Raw genomic sequence first — 15,553 nt, 5'->3', positions numbered from 1 at the left:
CTTGGGGACGTCTGCTGTTCACCCCCAGAGGATGGCTTTTCCAGAGGGGACAAGCTTGGAAACAGACTATGTAGGAACAGTCCCGTTAAAAACAAATAGCAGCCCCCAGCCCTGTGGGGCAGCCCCTCCCCAGCCCCTGTCCCCTGTGGAGGACCCAGAAGAACAGCCCCACAGTCTGGAGGAGGTCAAGGCAGAGCCCCCCCAGGGTGGACGTGTGGGTGGACGCCCTCCTGGGTCATCCCGGGAGGCCGCCGTCCTTAGGCTCATAACAGGAGCCTGGCTGGAGGGGGCGGGGGCAGGCGGGAGGGTCTGTGCAGGTGTCTCACTGCCCCGGGGCACCTTCCAGAACTCAGTGCCCTGGCTCTGGGCTGGGGAGGCGGTGACAGCCGGGCACAGCCCTCTTTCGACAAGGCCGCCTTCCGTGCTGGCCGAGCCTCCTCTCACCTGGCCGTTCGGGCTTCCTTTGCACAACTGTGTGCCGGGCACGTGCGGCCCCAGCCGGGGTCTCCTGGGCAGCACGTGGCGCCTCAGACCCTGTGGAGGGTCTCCCCGTGCTCCTGTGAGCTCCGTGAGGCCTGGCCAAGTGGAGGGTGCGAAGCCATCATCCCTGGGGTAACACGCCGGGTCTGTTCCCACGCAGAGCCCCGCAGGTGGGTCCTGGAGCCTTCCCTCTGGACGCAGAGGAGAGGCAAAGGTGCCCGAATGCAGCGACTAAAAGTCAGAGGTTCAACTTGAACCAGGTCCGACCCCGAGGGCCACGGGCCTCACCGCCCTCCCTGCCCCAGGGCTGTCTGACAGAGCCCGCCTTGGACCTGCTTTTGTGACTCCTGCCGAGCTATCCAGGTTCCGTCCACGGGGCCTGGGGCACTGGGAGGGCTTCTTGGAGGAGGGTGTTGCTGGAAGTACACCTTGAGGGAGGGAGCATAGGATTTGCTGGCGTGTGATTTAGGAAACCTTACCCCACTCCCACCAGGCTGGTTACCGCCTCATGTTGGGCCAGGGTCCTGGGAGCATCCGGGTCTCAGCTGTGTCCGTCTGTCACGTAGGAATTGAGGGCTGGCAGTCCTGTCCCCAAAGTCACCCTGTCTGAATGTGTGGCCTCGTGGTGGGGCAGGCAGCACTGGGGCCCTGGCCTCTCTCTCCTGCCCCTGTGGTCTGGACAAGCCGCCTGATGCCCCCCCCCCTTCCACAGCTGGGCAGAGGGCAGTCCGTCTGAGCCCTGCCCGGTAAACAGGCTCCAGTAACTTCCTGTCATTCTGGTGACAGAGATGACTGGCCACAGCTGGCGAGACTGGCCGCCCAGCGCCGTGCTCCCCGCAGCTCTGAGGTTTCCTGCTCTGCCCCCGGAACAGCTCGGTCTCTCCGTGCACGGGCCTGAGCTGCCCTGGCTGGCCTGGGCCTTCGGTGGCCTTGCAGCCCTGCTCCCCGACCCCAGCACTGCGGGAAAGAAGTCTGCTCATGCTCTGTGCTGAAGCGGGCCGGGGGGGCCCTTATCAGTGAGTGTCGCCCAGCTGCCCCATTGCCACCCTGCCCTGCTAGAGATTCATGTATGCAGGCCAGCGGATAGAACACAGGCTTCTGTGAATTTCTGTTTTTAATACCTCATTAGGCCCGGTCTTTTCAGGACCAAGGCAGTCATAGCGCTTCCGTGGCCTGATTTAACAGTCTCTGCAGGTGGGGGAGGCCAGTGCAGAAGGAAAGCTTTCGAGATGTGAATATTCAGCTTGGTCCCAGAAGGAAGCACGGACCAGCTGGGCTTGGCCGGAAGGAGAGGTTCCCCTTCTGTTTAACAAGGGCCTTTCTCAGTCACTTTCTTGATAGTGTCTTCTGGGACGCCATGAGTATTAAAGACTAGGTCTCTTTGACATTATGTCTCTCGTGTTCAATCATGCCTGACACAACGAATAGGCCTAACATCCTGGATCGCATCATGAAAAGTCCTGTCGTGTGGAGGTACCTGCTGTCCCCGATTACAAAACTGCATCCCACAAAACCCATCCTAGAGGTCACCTCCTCCGAGAAGCCACCCTGACTTTACTCGGCTGAATGAAGTCCTTCTTCCCTAGAAGATTAAAAACCACACCAGGATTTCTTTGTCACTGTGTTGTCGTGGCCTCCCCGTGTTTGTCCCCCACCCCTGGAAGCGAGCTCCCCTTCAAGGGCGGGCAGCTTGACCTGAGCCCTGCACGCTGGCACAGAGAACGTGCCGGGTGGTAGTGGGGGAGGTCCCGAGCCTTTGCTCTTTCCGCTCTGGGGACCGGAGCGCAGTCCCCAAGTGCTAGGCCCTGGTCTTTCACAACACTGCAAAGTGGGTGGTCCTGCCCCCATTCTGCAGTTGAAGAGATGAAGGCTCAGAGAGGGTAGGTGACTTGGCTGTGGTCACACAGCACACTTGACATGAGCAAAGTGGGGACTGAAACCCTGAGCCATCTGCTGCTGTGGCCCAGGACCTTCCTCTGGCTTCCCCTTATGACCCAGCTCAGGGGGTGGGGATGCTTTTGCATCCCTGGAAAAGAGAGAGAGCTTCGGTAGAGAGCACGGTGCTGGTGAACTGGGCTTCCCCTGGGAGCCTGGGAGCCACCGTCTCGTCTTGATGTGCTCCTACGTGGCTTGGCAACCTTGGGGGACTGTCTTGCCCTCTCTGGGCCCTGGCTTCCCCACCTGTGGGAACGGCAGCGTCTCCCACGCAGGTTGGGGTGAGGGTCTGCCGAAGGCGTGTAGGCCCGCCTTCCTGGCGTGGGAGCAGCATCTGGTCCCTTGTCTGTCTGTCTGTCTGTCTGTCCCTACAAGCAGCCGTGCAGCCCACAGCTCGGAGGCCCCCTCTCTCTGCTGCCCGGCGCAAACCAGGGTCAGGAAGTGTCCGATTCGATTTCCAAGTAACAAGTTAAGGGTGGCTCGGGATCCCTGCTTCCCAGCATCAGACCGCCCGGGGCTGGCGCACCTCCGCGCCTGTCAACAGTGTTTTATGTCCGCGTAAACACGCGGGCTCGCCCGGGGCGGATGGCGGAGAGTTTGTTCGCCGTTCTTTGATTTTCCTCAGGCGGCGGGGGCGGCGGGGGCCTCTTGGAGCAGCTGACTTTCTGTAACAAAATCGGGGCGGGCGGGCCGGGCTTTGGGGGCCAGACCCCGGGGTCTGAGGCGGGAGGGGCCGCGGGCCATTGTGAGGATGAAAATAATTGCCGGGATTTAGCATCTGTCAGAGCAGCTGCCCGCTGGAGCAAAAAGATGGGGGGAGGGGAGAGGGGAGACAGGGAGGGGGCGGGGGGTGCAGGTCACTGGCCCCGGCGGGGTGGGGGCCGGGGAGGCCGAGGGGAACCGGGCAGGTCTCTCTGGGGCGTGGGGCCCCGAGGCTCACCTGCCCTTTCCGACTTGGTCCAGGATCTCCCCCCACCCACCCCGTTCACACCGTCCTTGGGCTCGCTCGTAGGTGCGGGGACAGAGAAGGGCCATCTCTGAAACCCGTGAGGCCCAGGTCAGCACTGATGCCTGGGGTCTGGACCCCCCGCCTCTGTGTTTCAAAACCTGGGCGTATTTAATGCCGATGGCGTCTGTTCATTGAGTGCGGGCCCCTGTGCCGAATATGGGCCCATCCAACCTCCCCTCCCACCCCCTGCAGAGGCGGGCAGGCCGCAGCCACCGCTTACCGAGCACCGGCTGGATGCTAGGCCTCAGCTAGCCATTTGCATCGTGGTTGATCCTTCCAACAAGGGGTTGGGGTTATTCCTACTTCACGGATGGGGAAACTGAGGCTTAGGCTCTCCTGCCCAGAGTGACAGAGCCAGGCAGGGCTGAGCATCCAGCTGGGACTCGCCTGACTGCTTCACCTCGGGGTCGGGGAGGGGGTGCGTGGAGGGGGGACTAGTGAGAGTCAAGTTCCCAACTTGAGTAGGGAGACCTGGTGTGCACCTGTCTGGCCTGAGGAGGTGGGGACCTGTCGGCTCTTGTCCAGTGCTGATCGAGTGCTGTTAGCCACACAGTCCGGCGTGACAGGGATGCTGAGTTTTTCCATGAAGTGTAGCCTCTGGTGACTTACAACCTCCACAAGGTACGTCTCTGTTGGCCCGAGGGGCTGATGCGCAGAGAATTAAGGTACAGTCGGAACGCAAACCAATCGGAGCTCTGTGGAATGGCCCTCTGCTGATGCACAAGGCGTTTCCGGCTTTTGCAGGACTGGGGGCAGTTGGGCTGGGGCTGGGTCAAGTGCTCCGGGCCCAGGTGGGAGGCCCCCTCCCCCGTGGGACCGTGTGCAGGCCCTGGGTCATAGCCAGACACTCAGGGAGCGGTGTCACCAGAGAACAGAGGCCAGGGTCCTCCCACGGGTGGCTCTACGTGCCGGACACTCAGACACTCGGGGGACCTTCCGCCCTCCATTCCCCAACTCCCCATCTGTCGTTTCCTTTTCCTCCCCTCTGACAGCCACGGCCGTCAGATGCGCTGGGCCCAGCTGGTCATGACCTAAACGAATCTGTTTCAACAGATGCCTGAGACTCGTGATCTGGCCCCTACCCTGTTCAGGAAACTCACTCTTGGAGACGATGCCTTTGCTAAAAACCAAGGTGATGGTGGGATGTCCGTGCCAGTGTTGGCCAGAGGAACTGAACTGTTGGGATGCAGAGCTTGTCACCCTTACTGTATTCTAGAAGCATCTGTATCTCAGACATGACTGCTGCCCTGTCAGTCTCCCCACCTGGACCGTGAGATCCACGGCGTAGAGTTGATGCCTTCATCAAGTTGCTGGCACAGAATCGGTCTTAGGATAGGTATTGATTTAACCAATCGAATCTGATAGGTGTTTTCTCTTAGTTGCCGAGTTAAACGAATGTTTGATTTTACTTTCGTAATTGTTTAAGGTTTATTTAAGTAATTTCTGTACCCAACATGGGGCTCGAACTCGTGACCCCGAGATCAAGAACCACGTGCTCTGCCGACTGAGCCAGCCGGGTGCCCTCATAACTTTGTCTTAAGAAGAAACCCTCTCTCTACTTTGCTGTTTCGTGTATTCCCCTCCCTTCTCCCATAACATGGAGCATGCTTGAAGTGTCATTCTAATGCCACTATTTTGTGGTTTCAGATAATATGCACGGACCTTCGTTGGCCTGCATTAAACAGTGTTTGGGAGAGTGTTTTTGTAAGTGAAAGGAAGGTAAATGTAGAAAGTGTGGGGTTGTGAGTGGTCTACGGCCGTAGGATGAGGACCCTTTGAGGAGGGGAAACTGAGGCCAGTATAGTCAGGTGACCGACAAGTCACTTCCCCAGTCTTCAGCAGGCTTTGGGTAACAGACATTTTGCACAGCAGAGACAAGGGAGGGTGTCTGCATTTTTTAGATTTTTCTGTCGCAAGTTAAGACACAAGTGTACAACTCTTCATCTTGGGTTTCCAGGGGCCTGTTTTCAGCCGCAGGGCCCTGAGTGAATCAGAAGAGGTGAATGGGAAAGGGTGTGGAAAGAAAGAGGTGAATGGGAAAGGGTCCCCATATGAATGAATGGCCCTTCTCTTTATTGATTTTGACAAAGGAAACAGGCTGAGAACCTGGTAGTGGACATGTGTTGGGGTAACCGCCCTGGGTGTATTCCCAGGGCCCTAGTCTGTGGCGTCTTGTCCCTTCTGAATACAGGGAAGTAACTGTGTCCCGTCACTCTCCCCTGGAGGAACCCCAGGTTCTCCAAGGTGTGCACACTGTGGGAGGGAACGGGGAGCCTGTAGCCTTTGCCCAAGGGTGCTTCCCGGTCCAAGTAGAAAGCTGCAGTCATGCCGGCTTGAGGTGTCAGAGGAAAGACATGGGCGCTGGTAGAGCAGCCAGAAAATTAGGAGGAAAATGCTGGAAGGGAGGGACCCAGGAGAAAAGGAGCCCCAAGCCGCCAAATCTAATAATCCGCCGAAAGCCTTAGCTGGCCGTTAAATCTCATCACACAAGAAAGACCCTGAGGTTTCCAGTAAAAAAGAAGGAAAGAAAGAAAGAAAAATGCAGCAGCAGAAGCTGAATTCAGCAGCCGTTTGGGCTGGCTGCTCACTGCTTGCGAAGACCGAGCTTGAAGCGTGAGTCCAGTTAACTGTCTGCCAGAACATGTATTGATTGGTAGGAACAATGGAACCTGTGTAATGGGTTATCGGTCAGGTCTGATGTCCAATAAAAAGTCCTCAGACTTGTGAAGAAACAGACAAGAGTCATATTCAGGAAGAAAAAGTCAACCTTGAGATGACTCTGATGTTACCATTAGCAATTTTGTAAACACGGTCCGGAACTTCGAGGAAAATATGTGCCGGATGAATGAACGGACGGGGAGCCTCAGCAGAGAAATAGACAGCCCTATGAAAAGGGCCAAGGGGAAACGTTAAAACTGAAAAGCATGATCGCTGAAATGAACGCTCCGTGGATCCGCTTTAACAGAAGATGGCAGACGGCAGAGGAGGGAGTCGCCGACCGGGAGATCGTTCGGTGGAAGTAACACGCTCTGAGTAACAGAGAAAAGAAGGGTCCAACGGAGGTGTAAGTGGAGTCCTAGGAGAAGAGAAAGAGAATGAGGCAGGAAAAGAGGTTGACAACACCTAAGAAATGGCAGTGTATATACCATGTTCATGGATCGGAAGACTGTTGTTGTTAAGATGCTTGTCTTCCCAGGGGGCTTTGTGCGTGTGTGTTTTTGTTTTTGTTTTTAATTTTTTTTTTTTTTTGGCAAGATGATTATAAAGTTTATACAGAAATACAGAGGACCTTAGAATAGCCTTAAACAGGGGCGCCTGGGTGGCGCAGTCGGTTAAGCGTCCGACTTCAGCCAGGTCACGATCTCGCGGTCCGTGAGTTCGAGCCCCGCGTCAGGCTCTGGGCTGATGGCTCAGAGCCTGGAGCCTGTTTCCGATTCTGTGTCTCCCTCTCTCTCTGCCCCTCCCCCGTTCATGCTCTGTCTCTCTCTGTCCCAAAAATAAATAAACGTTGAAAAAAAAAAAATTAAAAAAAAAAAAAAAGAATAGCCTTAAACAAGCTCATAAAAGAACAAAGCTAGGAACTTAAACCACCTGGTTTCAAGACTTTCTATAAAAAAAAAAAAAAGTAATCAAACCAGAGTGCTATCGCCATAAGCACAGGTGAATAGGTTGATGGGATAGATTATAAAATTCCAAAGTAGACCCACACTCATGTGGTCAGTTGGTCTTGGTCAAAGGAATCCAGCGGGAAGAAGAAAGTTTTCAACAAATTGTCCTGAAAACTCCCGGGTATCCCTGAGGAGAAATGGACCTCAATTTCTACGCCATGCCATACATGAAAATCTGAGCCGGATCAGAGGTCTGTAAGCGTAAGCACTGAAACTATATGGCTCTTAGAAGAAAATATAAGCTTTGCAGCTTAGAAAACAAAGATTTTGGAGCACCTGGGTGGCTCAGTCGGTGAAGCGTCCAACTTCGGCTCAGGTCATGATCTCACAGTTCATGAGTTCCAGCCCCGCGTCGGGCTCAGTGCTGACAGCTCAGAGCCTGGAGCCTGATTCAGGTTCTGTGTCTCCCTCTCTCTCTGCCCCTCCCCGGCTTGTACTCTATCTGTCTCTCTCTCTCTCTCAAAAATAAACATTAAAAAAAATTCTTTTTAAAAGTTGGAGGCAACCCAAGCGTTCATTGAAAGGTGGATGGAGGACAAGTTGTGGGTTGTTCATACAGTGGCTGGTACTCAGCAATGAACAGGAATGAGCCTCTGTGTGAGCAACACCATGGATGAATCCGCAGAGACGTGACGACGGTGGCGAAGAAGCCAGACGCAAAAGTGATCCTAACACAGGATGCCAAGGATGTCCAGTTCGAGAAAAGGAAAGGCTAGTCTTTGGGGAAGAGTAGTCTGAAGGGTGGTCACGGGGAAAGAGGAGGGGACTGATCAGGAAGAGGAGGAACTTTTTGGGGCAGATGAGAACGTTCTATAAAGGGACGGGTGTGAGTTACACGGCGGTATCCATTTGTCACAGGGTATGGTGAGCGTGCGTCCTGATCTGTGGAAGCCGTAGCAAAAACCCGGTGGAAAACCATTGTGGGGCGTTGCGGCCATGCCTGAAACATGGCAGTGCTCTGTGGACGTGGGGTGTGCCTGGGCGGACGAGTGAGCTCAGGCTTGCAGGAGGTGCCAGGGGAGAGAGGGGCGGAGAAACACGTTTTCCGGGACCTAGCTGCTCAAAGCATCTTCAGGTTCAGCCTGTACAGGAAGCTTCCCCAGCCCTCACCATCCTTTTTCCCCTTAGAACGCTACCTACCGCTCATCTTAGGGCTCATAATGGGGCTGGCGCCTGCTTCACTCCGAGATCCGTAGATCCGCCCTCGTTTTTCTCTGAATGCGCCTCAGTGCCAACTCCAGAACTTGGTATGTCATCAGTCACTCGGTGAAAGAAAGTGTGGTGACCGGTCCACCTGGCCGGGAGGCAGCACAACGCGACGATGGCCTCCAGAAGATCCGGAAGGTCTTGGCAAGGTGCCCGGCGCCATGCACCCTGGCTCACTCGTCTCTGCCACAGAGAGCCTTGGGCTCGTTGGTGAAAGCGAAGAAATTGCGTCTGGAGCTCGGGTTGTGGCTGATCTGAGGTGGGACTGCGCCGAGGTCTTCCCTTCTGAGCGGGTGGCACAGAGAGTCCAGGGGTCCGTTAGGATGTCCCCCTCAAACGTGGGCCGAGGAGGGGGACCCCTGTGCTGACAGCTGGCTGTCCCTGAACCAGGTGACCTCGAGGCCCGTCTCCAGGCCTGTTTTCAGTCTTTGTTATCATTGCATCAGTGCTTAGCATATTTAACTGTCACGGTCCCCCCACCCCCTTCCCCCAGCCCATCAGAGCAGAGCCGAGGTCTGTCTCCAGACGGCATGGATGGCCTCAGCTGCCTTTGAAGTTGTCTAATTTAGCAGCCCGTGAGCTTCCCTGTCTCTGCTCTGTTCCACGCCGTCAGAATTCCCGACAGTGGCTTTGTCACCAGCCTCGCTCTGCTGTGCGACAAACATCTGGGGTGGTGGGCACCCGCCAAAGAGAACCCGGGCAGGCACTTGCCGGGACACCCAGTAACCTGGCGGGCACAGCTGCCCGAGCTGTTTCCTTTGGGGACAGAGTCTGGAGAGGCACGGAAGGTGATTTGTGTCTCCGAGAGCAGCCCTTCCCCGGGCCCACCCAGGGCAACGGGCCTCGGAGTCGGTGGGTTCTCACCCGTGAGTCGCAAGCACCCTTCCCGGCTTTGCTCCCTGCTGCTTCCAAGCAGGGCCTCTGTCACCGTCTGGGCACCGTGCTGCCGCGTGAGGCCTCGGGACAGCCATCCAGACCCACACAGGGGTCGGCAGGGCGGGGCGGGGCGGGGGAGGGGGTGGCGCGGGTGCAGGGAGGCTATGCCTGGGCGAACCCTCCCCTCCCAGCCTGCTGCGGGGCCTCAGGGTGTGTCTGTCATCTGTGAAATGGCCCTGGTGTTCTCTGTCTCCCAGGGTTTGTGAGGTTAAAAAGCATAAATGTTTTTCAAGGGCCTCGCAGGGCTCACCAGGGGGCAGGTGTCTGTTGGTGTAGTTAGTGAGTCTGTTAGCTGGTCTAGCCCCAAGTGACCCGTCCCCGGCCAGCTTCCACTCCTTCCCTGGCGTATGGGCTGCTCGCGGGACCCTCCTCTAGTCCGGAGCTGATTCACGGCCCCCCCGGTCCCCCCAGAGGGAAGCCCAGACGTGTGGGCCTGGTCGTGCTCAGTCTCAGGGGGAGGTACCCGGGTCTTTGGCTCCAGAGGCCTTTCCTGAATACAGGCGCTGCCTCCCTAACTCCCAGCCTGTCCGATGACAGCTAATATTCACAAGCCGGCTTTGAGACCTGGCGAGCCGCCGGGTGTCATTTCTGCTGTCTCTGTACCCCGCCGTTGCCTCTGTCGCCTTGAATTCTGGCCGCCCGGTGCCGTGGGGGAGGAGAGGTGCTTTACCGGATCTCTGTGCCTTCCGGAAGCCAACTTTGCCAGGTGCCGCTCTGAGCCCAGGCTCTGAGTCTCCGGTGTCGGGCACAGGTAGGGATGGAGTGGGCTTCCAGGGCGAGCTGGCCTGTGAACACGGCCTGCCCCGAGGACGGGCCCCACGGCAGCCGACGGAAGGGCCGGTCCGCTCTGGGCCCGGGACGGAGTGACCCCGCCGCACGTGGTTGGACCGGCTCGTTTGCCGATGCGGTGAACACCTACCGCCTACTAGGAAGGGCGACCCGACGGGGTTAAGCGGTTGGGTTTTGTCCAGGGAAGAGACAGGTTCACCCTCAGGCACTTACAAGATAACGGGAGCTCGGGAGGGATGTACTTTGTATGAGAGGAGGGTCCTGGGTCACAGACGGGGCTGGGAATCCCCGAAGACCTCCTGGAGGAGGTGTCCCATGACCTGAGTCTGGGAGGTGGGGGAGGACAGCTTGTTAGAGGGGAATCAGAGCATGGTCGTGCGCTGAAACGAAGCTCGGTTGCATTATAAAGCGAGTTGTGCCTTCCTGGCCCTCGTCCGGGAAGCTGCACCCCAAACTCCGTGTCCGTCTCCACTCGCTCCGCTTCCGCACCCCCTGGTAGGTGCGAGCTCTGCTCCTTGACCCCCGCACCTGGGCTGACCCGGGGAGAGGCCCCAGCGCCGGGCACTCCGGGTGACGAACCACGCGAGAATTCAGGCAGTGACTCGCCCCGGGCCTCCGGCAAGAGTCCCCAGCACTGACCAAAGGGTGGAGGAGTGGGGGTGTGATCACGGTAGGTCCTTCTAGAAGAACGGCAGGCACGGCACGAGGGGATGCTCTCTGTGCTGCCTGGTTCAAACTCCGAGAAACCCTGGGGAGGCCCCCTGCACCGCGTCCCCGGAACCTGCCTTCCACCCGCCTGACCCGCTTCTCTCCTGCGCAGCGAGCATGACCTGGGGGAAGACATCTATGACTGTGTCCCGTGCGAAGATGAGGGCGACGACATCTACGAGGACATCATCAAGGTGGAGGTACAGCAGCCCATGGTAAGCCGTCCGTCGCCCGCAGCCCAGCCCCCTCTCTCAGCGCTCCCAGCTACCGGGGGTCGGGCGGGGGCACTGCGGGAGCCCCAGAGACCTCCCGGCCCCTGCGGGGTTCCTCCCCTTCCTTGGGCCCAGTCCTGCCTCCGGAACGTTCTAGGAGACCGGGGTGTGACCCCACTGCCACTGAGCCCCTCCCCCCCCCCCAAGAGGCGCTGTCGCGGAGTTCTCCCAGAGGTGTGCAGGATTCCAAGTCCTTCCTGCCTGGGGAGTCTGAGCATAGCCACTGGATGCTCAGACGTGCACAGCGCGCCTCATTTTACGCCTTTGTGCGGAGAGCGAGGAGACCGCCACTGGCTCAGTTAGCCAGCTGTGCGTCTTTTATGTGGGAGGATATTTATTTCCGACCGGCGCTGGCGAGCACTTTCTCGGACACCAGTGTGCTGCAGGGCGGATTTATTGCCGGCAGCTGCTGTGTGGAGGGTGGGGGTCCCGCAGGGCTGGGATGGGGGTGGGGTGGGGGCCCTGGAGGGGACAGCCGCAACCCCCTGCGTCCCCGCCCCCCCGGGGGCTGGTCGAGGTGCCAGTTGCCGACTGTGGAGGCTTTTTGATGCTTTCACTAAAGAAGTGGGAGGAATTTCTCAAAAGGCAGATTTCAGCGTTTTCCTCCAGTGTGGGAGTGACCAGTTGGTGGGGGGGGGCACGAAGCGGGGGCACCTGCCCTCCCCCGGCCTCAGGCCAAGAGAGGCAGAGAAGCGTGGCTGCGGCCCTCACAGCCCCCAAACTCTGCTCTTCAGAAAGGGTTTCTCATTCTGTCCCTGGAGGGTCTGAAGGGTCCCCATCTTTAGCAGGGGTCTCTCTCTGTGACCCCAGGTCTGCCCAGGGCCAATTCTGCCCTTCCCCCCCCCCCCCCCCCCACAGCCTTGCAGTGGGGCGGCTCTGCCCCTGAGCCTTCCCGGGAGGTCAGTCACGGGGCTGGAAGGCCAAGCCGTGGCCCCGCTGACGGACGTCCTCTGCCTTGCCTACAAGCCGAGCCAGCATTCTGGGTCTGGGGCCAGCTCACTCCCAAGCCCTTAGAAGTCCAGCGTCCTGTGGGTAAAGCGGAGCAGTGAATGCAATGGCCCTTGCACTTGTCTGGAGGATCCCCTGCCTTCGGGCCCCCGAGTGGGCCGTCCCCAGAGCCTGCCGCTGTCCCTGGTCCTGAAGCCCACTTGGCCGGACCCTGGCTGTCTGCAGGACCCGCGGGGGGCTGGGAGGGGACAAGCTGGCGTCCCACCTGCCCTACTCTGTTTAGTGTCCGAACAGCGCTCCGTGCTGCTGCCCTCGAGCTGTCCTGTCGATCTGGCAGGGCGGGCCTCCTGCCCGTCCTCTGAGATAAAACAGCTGGCTTTATTTCCTCCCCGGTCATGTCTGGAGCTGTCCGAACAGCCTGAGTGGAAGGTAGATGGAGACCTTTCCAAAGGAAGATAAAGCCAAGGGAAGGCAGGTGTCGCTCCCCACATGTGAGGGAGACCCTGGCGACGTGCTGGGTCCCCGTGCTGTCCCTCGCCACCCGACCAGGCTCCTGCTGGAGCGGGCGGGCGGTTGTGATATGTCCCTGGGGCCGTTGGCTTGCCCCCACCTCCCGAGCAGGGCCCGGATAACGAGCACTGCTAACTGGTTCTGTCTGTGGTTTGTTTCCTCCATGCGTTCAGATCAGATACATGCAGGTAAGTGGCAGGTGGAGGGGGACCCGGGGTAAGTTCTGCCAGCACCGTCTTCCTCCATCTTTCGGGGAAGGTCTCAGACCTCTTGGGAAAAGCCTCCCTGTCCCCAGGGAGATGCTATCAGGCACTACACTTTTGCACCTAGTTTTAGGGGATCATGGGCCCCCAACATCCCCCTGAAGCCCCTACATTAGCAGTGTAGCACCCCGGCCGGTGGGACAGTGGGCTCGGGAAGAAGCCCCTGGGTGATGTGCCCCATCTGGATGAAGGACGATGGCGTAAGGGCAGATATGAGTCCAAATGGCATGTCACGTGGCCCAGCACTGTTTCCCCAGAGCCTCACTTAGGGACAGATCTGGCCCGCTCAGCCTAAAAGAACGTAAGGGGGTGTCTGGAAATCCACAGCTGCCTCTGAACAGTTCCCCCACCTGCGGGCTCTACCCCCTGTGGCCACACGGTCTCCTGGTCAATCCCGCCTCTGGCCACATCCCCCCCCCATAGGAGCTGGGGAGCAGGCTCTGCCCCGAAGCGTGTCCCCAGTGACGCCTGCAATGAGCTGTTCCCTCAGGACCCCGAGTGGAGGCCAGGGGACACTGGGAAGGCCCAGGCCTGCAGGGCATTGGCATCTTTGTCAGAGGCCCTCGCAGGTCGCTCAGCTGGTGGGCATGGGTCCTCGGAGCTGGTCAGAGCCTTTCCCTGTGCACAGAGTGGGTGCTTTAAGCCATGCCACGCCTGCTGTATATGCTGGGGGGGCTGGAGCGTGCTTGGTCTGCTAGGATTCACAGAGGGCAGCGGGAGCCCAGACTCTACAAGGCCCCGCGCCTTCCTCGAGCTGTCGCCAGCCCCCAGGCACATGCCCATCCCTTCCCTGTGCCTCAGTTTCCCCATCTGCAAACAGGAGGGGAAGGGCTCGGGCCCCTTCTGCCTCCTGTCCGGCCCCTCCGTTTCCCACTTGGCGGCCAGGCCTCGGCGGTCTGCAGGCGGTGGGCCCGGCGGGAACCCGGCTCACGTCTTGTGTCCTTCCTTTAGAAGATGGGCATGTCCGAGGATGACAAGAGAAACTGCTGCCTGCTGGAGATTCAGGAGACCGAGGCCAAGTACTACCGGACCCTGGAGGACATTGAGAAGGTGGGTGTGGGCCTTGGTGCCGTCCTGGGACCGCCGGTCCCCTGGGGCGGTGCTGTCCCCAGGCAGGGACACAGGGCAGCAGTGACAGGTGCAGAAGCTTCGTGGCCCTCTCGGCTTTGCCGTCAGGCACCCCTCGGCCTCTGCTCCCCACACAGGCCAGTGTCCTCGTCGGCTGTCACCCTCGTCCCTGATCCCACCTCCCACCCCTTGGCCCTGGACCACCCCGAACTGGTCTCTGCTGCTCTTTCTGGCCTAAACTGGGTATCGTTACAGCTTCTGTTCCCGATTGCACTGCACTAACCTCCTTCTGTGTACTCTTTCGCGCAGACTCAGCGCTAGGTTAAGTGCTTTCTGTATTCCTTCTCACCTAAGACATTCTCTGTGAGATCCCACTCTGTGAGCTGGGATCACAGCAAAGCCACCCCATAGATGGCTGGGAGTGTCCTGCCTCTGGGGCATGGTCAGGCGCACCGATGGGAGCCTGCAGAGCCCCCATGGCGCATCCGGTGCTCCCCTGAATGGCTCGTCAGTCCTCTCTCCCTGGCTGGCCCCCTGAGCTCCCAGAGGACCACGGATGGGCCTCCTTCTTCCCCCCGCCCGCCCTGCTCTGGCCTCCCGTGCACGCTGGCTCAGTGACATTTCCCTGTCGCTTGAAGGTCCTTGTTGCCAGCTGCTGGTGCTTACTGGGTGAACATCCAACATTGTTTAAGGGTCCTCTGTGGCTCTTTGCTTGCAGCGTAGGGCAAGTGCGGCCATGACGGCAGGGCCTCCAGCCGGGAGTCCTGCGATGCCCCTTGGCCCCAGGCCCCCGCCTCCAGCCTCAGCCAGGCCTGTGTGCCCGCCCTCCCACCCCCCTGGCCACTGGCCTTGCTGCAAACACACCAGCCCCATCCCTGCTGCACGCCCTGGCCTCCACTCTCCATCGGCCCCTCCCCGGGCAGTCTACTCCCCCGCCGGTCCCAGCTCCCAGGCCAGCTCCCTCCGGGGCCCTGCAGACCTCTGCAGTCCCTCCGCACAGCCCAAGTCCTAAGCTGCGGCCGTCTGTCTCCACCCTGGGACGTGGCCAGCCTTCGAGGGCAGGTGCTGCTGGTCCCCGGCGTGATGCACGTAGCGGGTTAAGCAGGGAGTGTGCTTGGCCAGGGCACGCGGTGTGCTGAGCACTTGGGGGGACAGTCACATTTTAATCTTCCCCTAGCCATCGAGGTCATTGTTGCTACCCCCACGTCCCACGCGAGAAAACCGAGTGCTAGCCCGTCCTCGGCACAGGGAAGAGGCTTGTGCACTCGGATGGTTCTCTTCCTGCTCTGCACGGCGGCCGAGGAGGAGCCCAAGGGGCCAGGACCCCATGGGGAGTAAGGCGGCAGGTCCTGCACCACAGGGCCTCTGGGGCACCACCTGACGGTCTCCCCTGTGCGCATCTTCTCGGAGGCCAGGCCCGGAGGACTCCGGAGAACCACTCCCTGCCCCGGCGGGGCTTCCGGGTCAGGGAGTATCTCTTTTGATGGCAGGTTTAGGGCCGTACCTAGGCTCAGGTGGGAAGTGTGGCCCTGCCACTGTCCAGAGGTGTACCCACGGGTGATGCCCTCACCTCTCTGGCCTCCGTTCCCGGAAATGTCTCGAACAGCGGTAGCATCTCCCACCCTGGGTTGCAGCAGGGTTCAAGTCCAATCTGCTGGACGCCTCGGAGCTTTGCCCGTGTGGTGGGCGTGGCTGCTTAGGCCAATCCCGCCCGCCCCTGCACATTCCTGTCCTGCCACCACCCTGCACAGTGGGGCACAC

General features: G+C 59.4%; 1 protein-coding gene across 5 annotated transcripts in view; it reads left to right on the top strand.

The window, feature by feature from the left end:
• The window catches only part of VAV2 (vav guanine nucleotide exchange factor 2), a 164,646-nt gene that overhangs the window by 113,508 nt on the left and 35,585 nt on the right, over positions 1 to 15,553 (top strand). For 4 of the 5 annotated variants that reach the window (XR_015243172.1, XM_086684417.1, XM_086684419.1 and 1 more), the window contains 2 exons: positions 10,844 to 10,946; positions 13,676 to 13,774. Coding sequence is in view for 4 of the 5 variants with exons in the window: in XM_086684417.1 (XP_086540543.1) it covers positions 10,844 to 10,946; positions 13,676 to 13,774 (202 nt within the window). In the remaining variant the exon portion in view is untranslated. The remainder of the gene's footprint in view (positions 1 to 10,843; positions 10,947 to 13,675; positions 13,775 to 15,553) is intronic. The other variant, XM_086684418.1, reaches the window with a different exon arrangement.

The sequence above is a fragment of the Puma concolor genome, chromosome D4 (genome assembly GCF_028749965.1).
Source record: "Puma concolor isolate L17-30 chromosome D4, mPumCon1.1.hap2, whole genome shotgun sequence".
NCBI lineage: Eukaryota > Metazoa > Chordata > Mammalia > Carnivora > Felidae > Puma > Puma concolor.
This window is presented reverse-complemented; position numbering and strand designations above follow the sequence as displayed.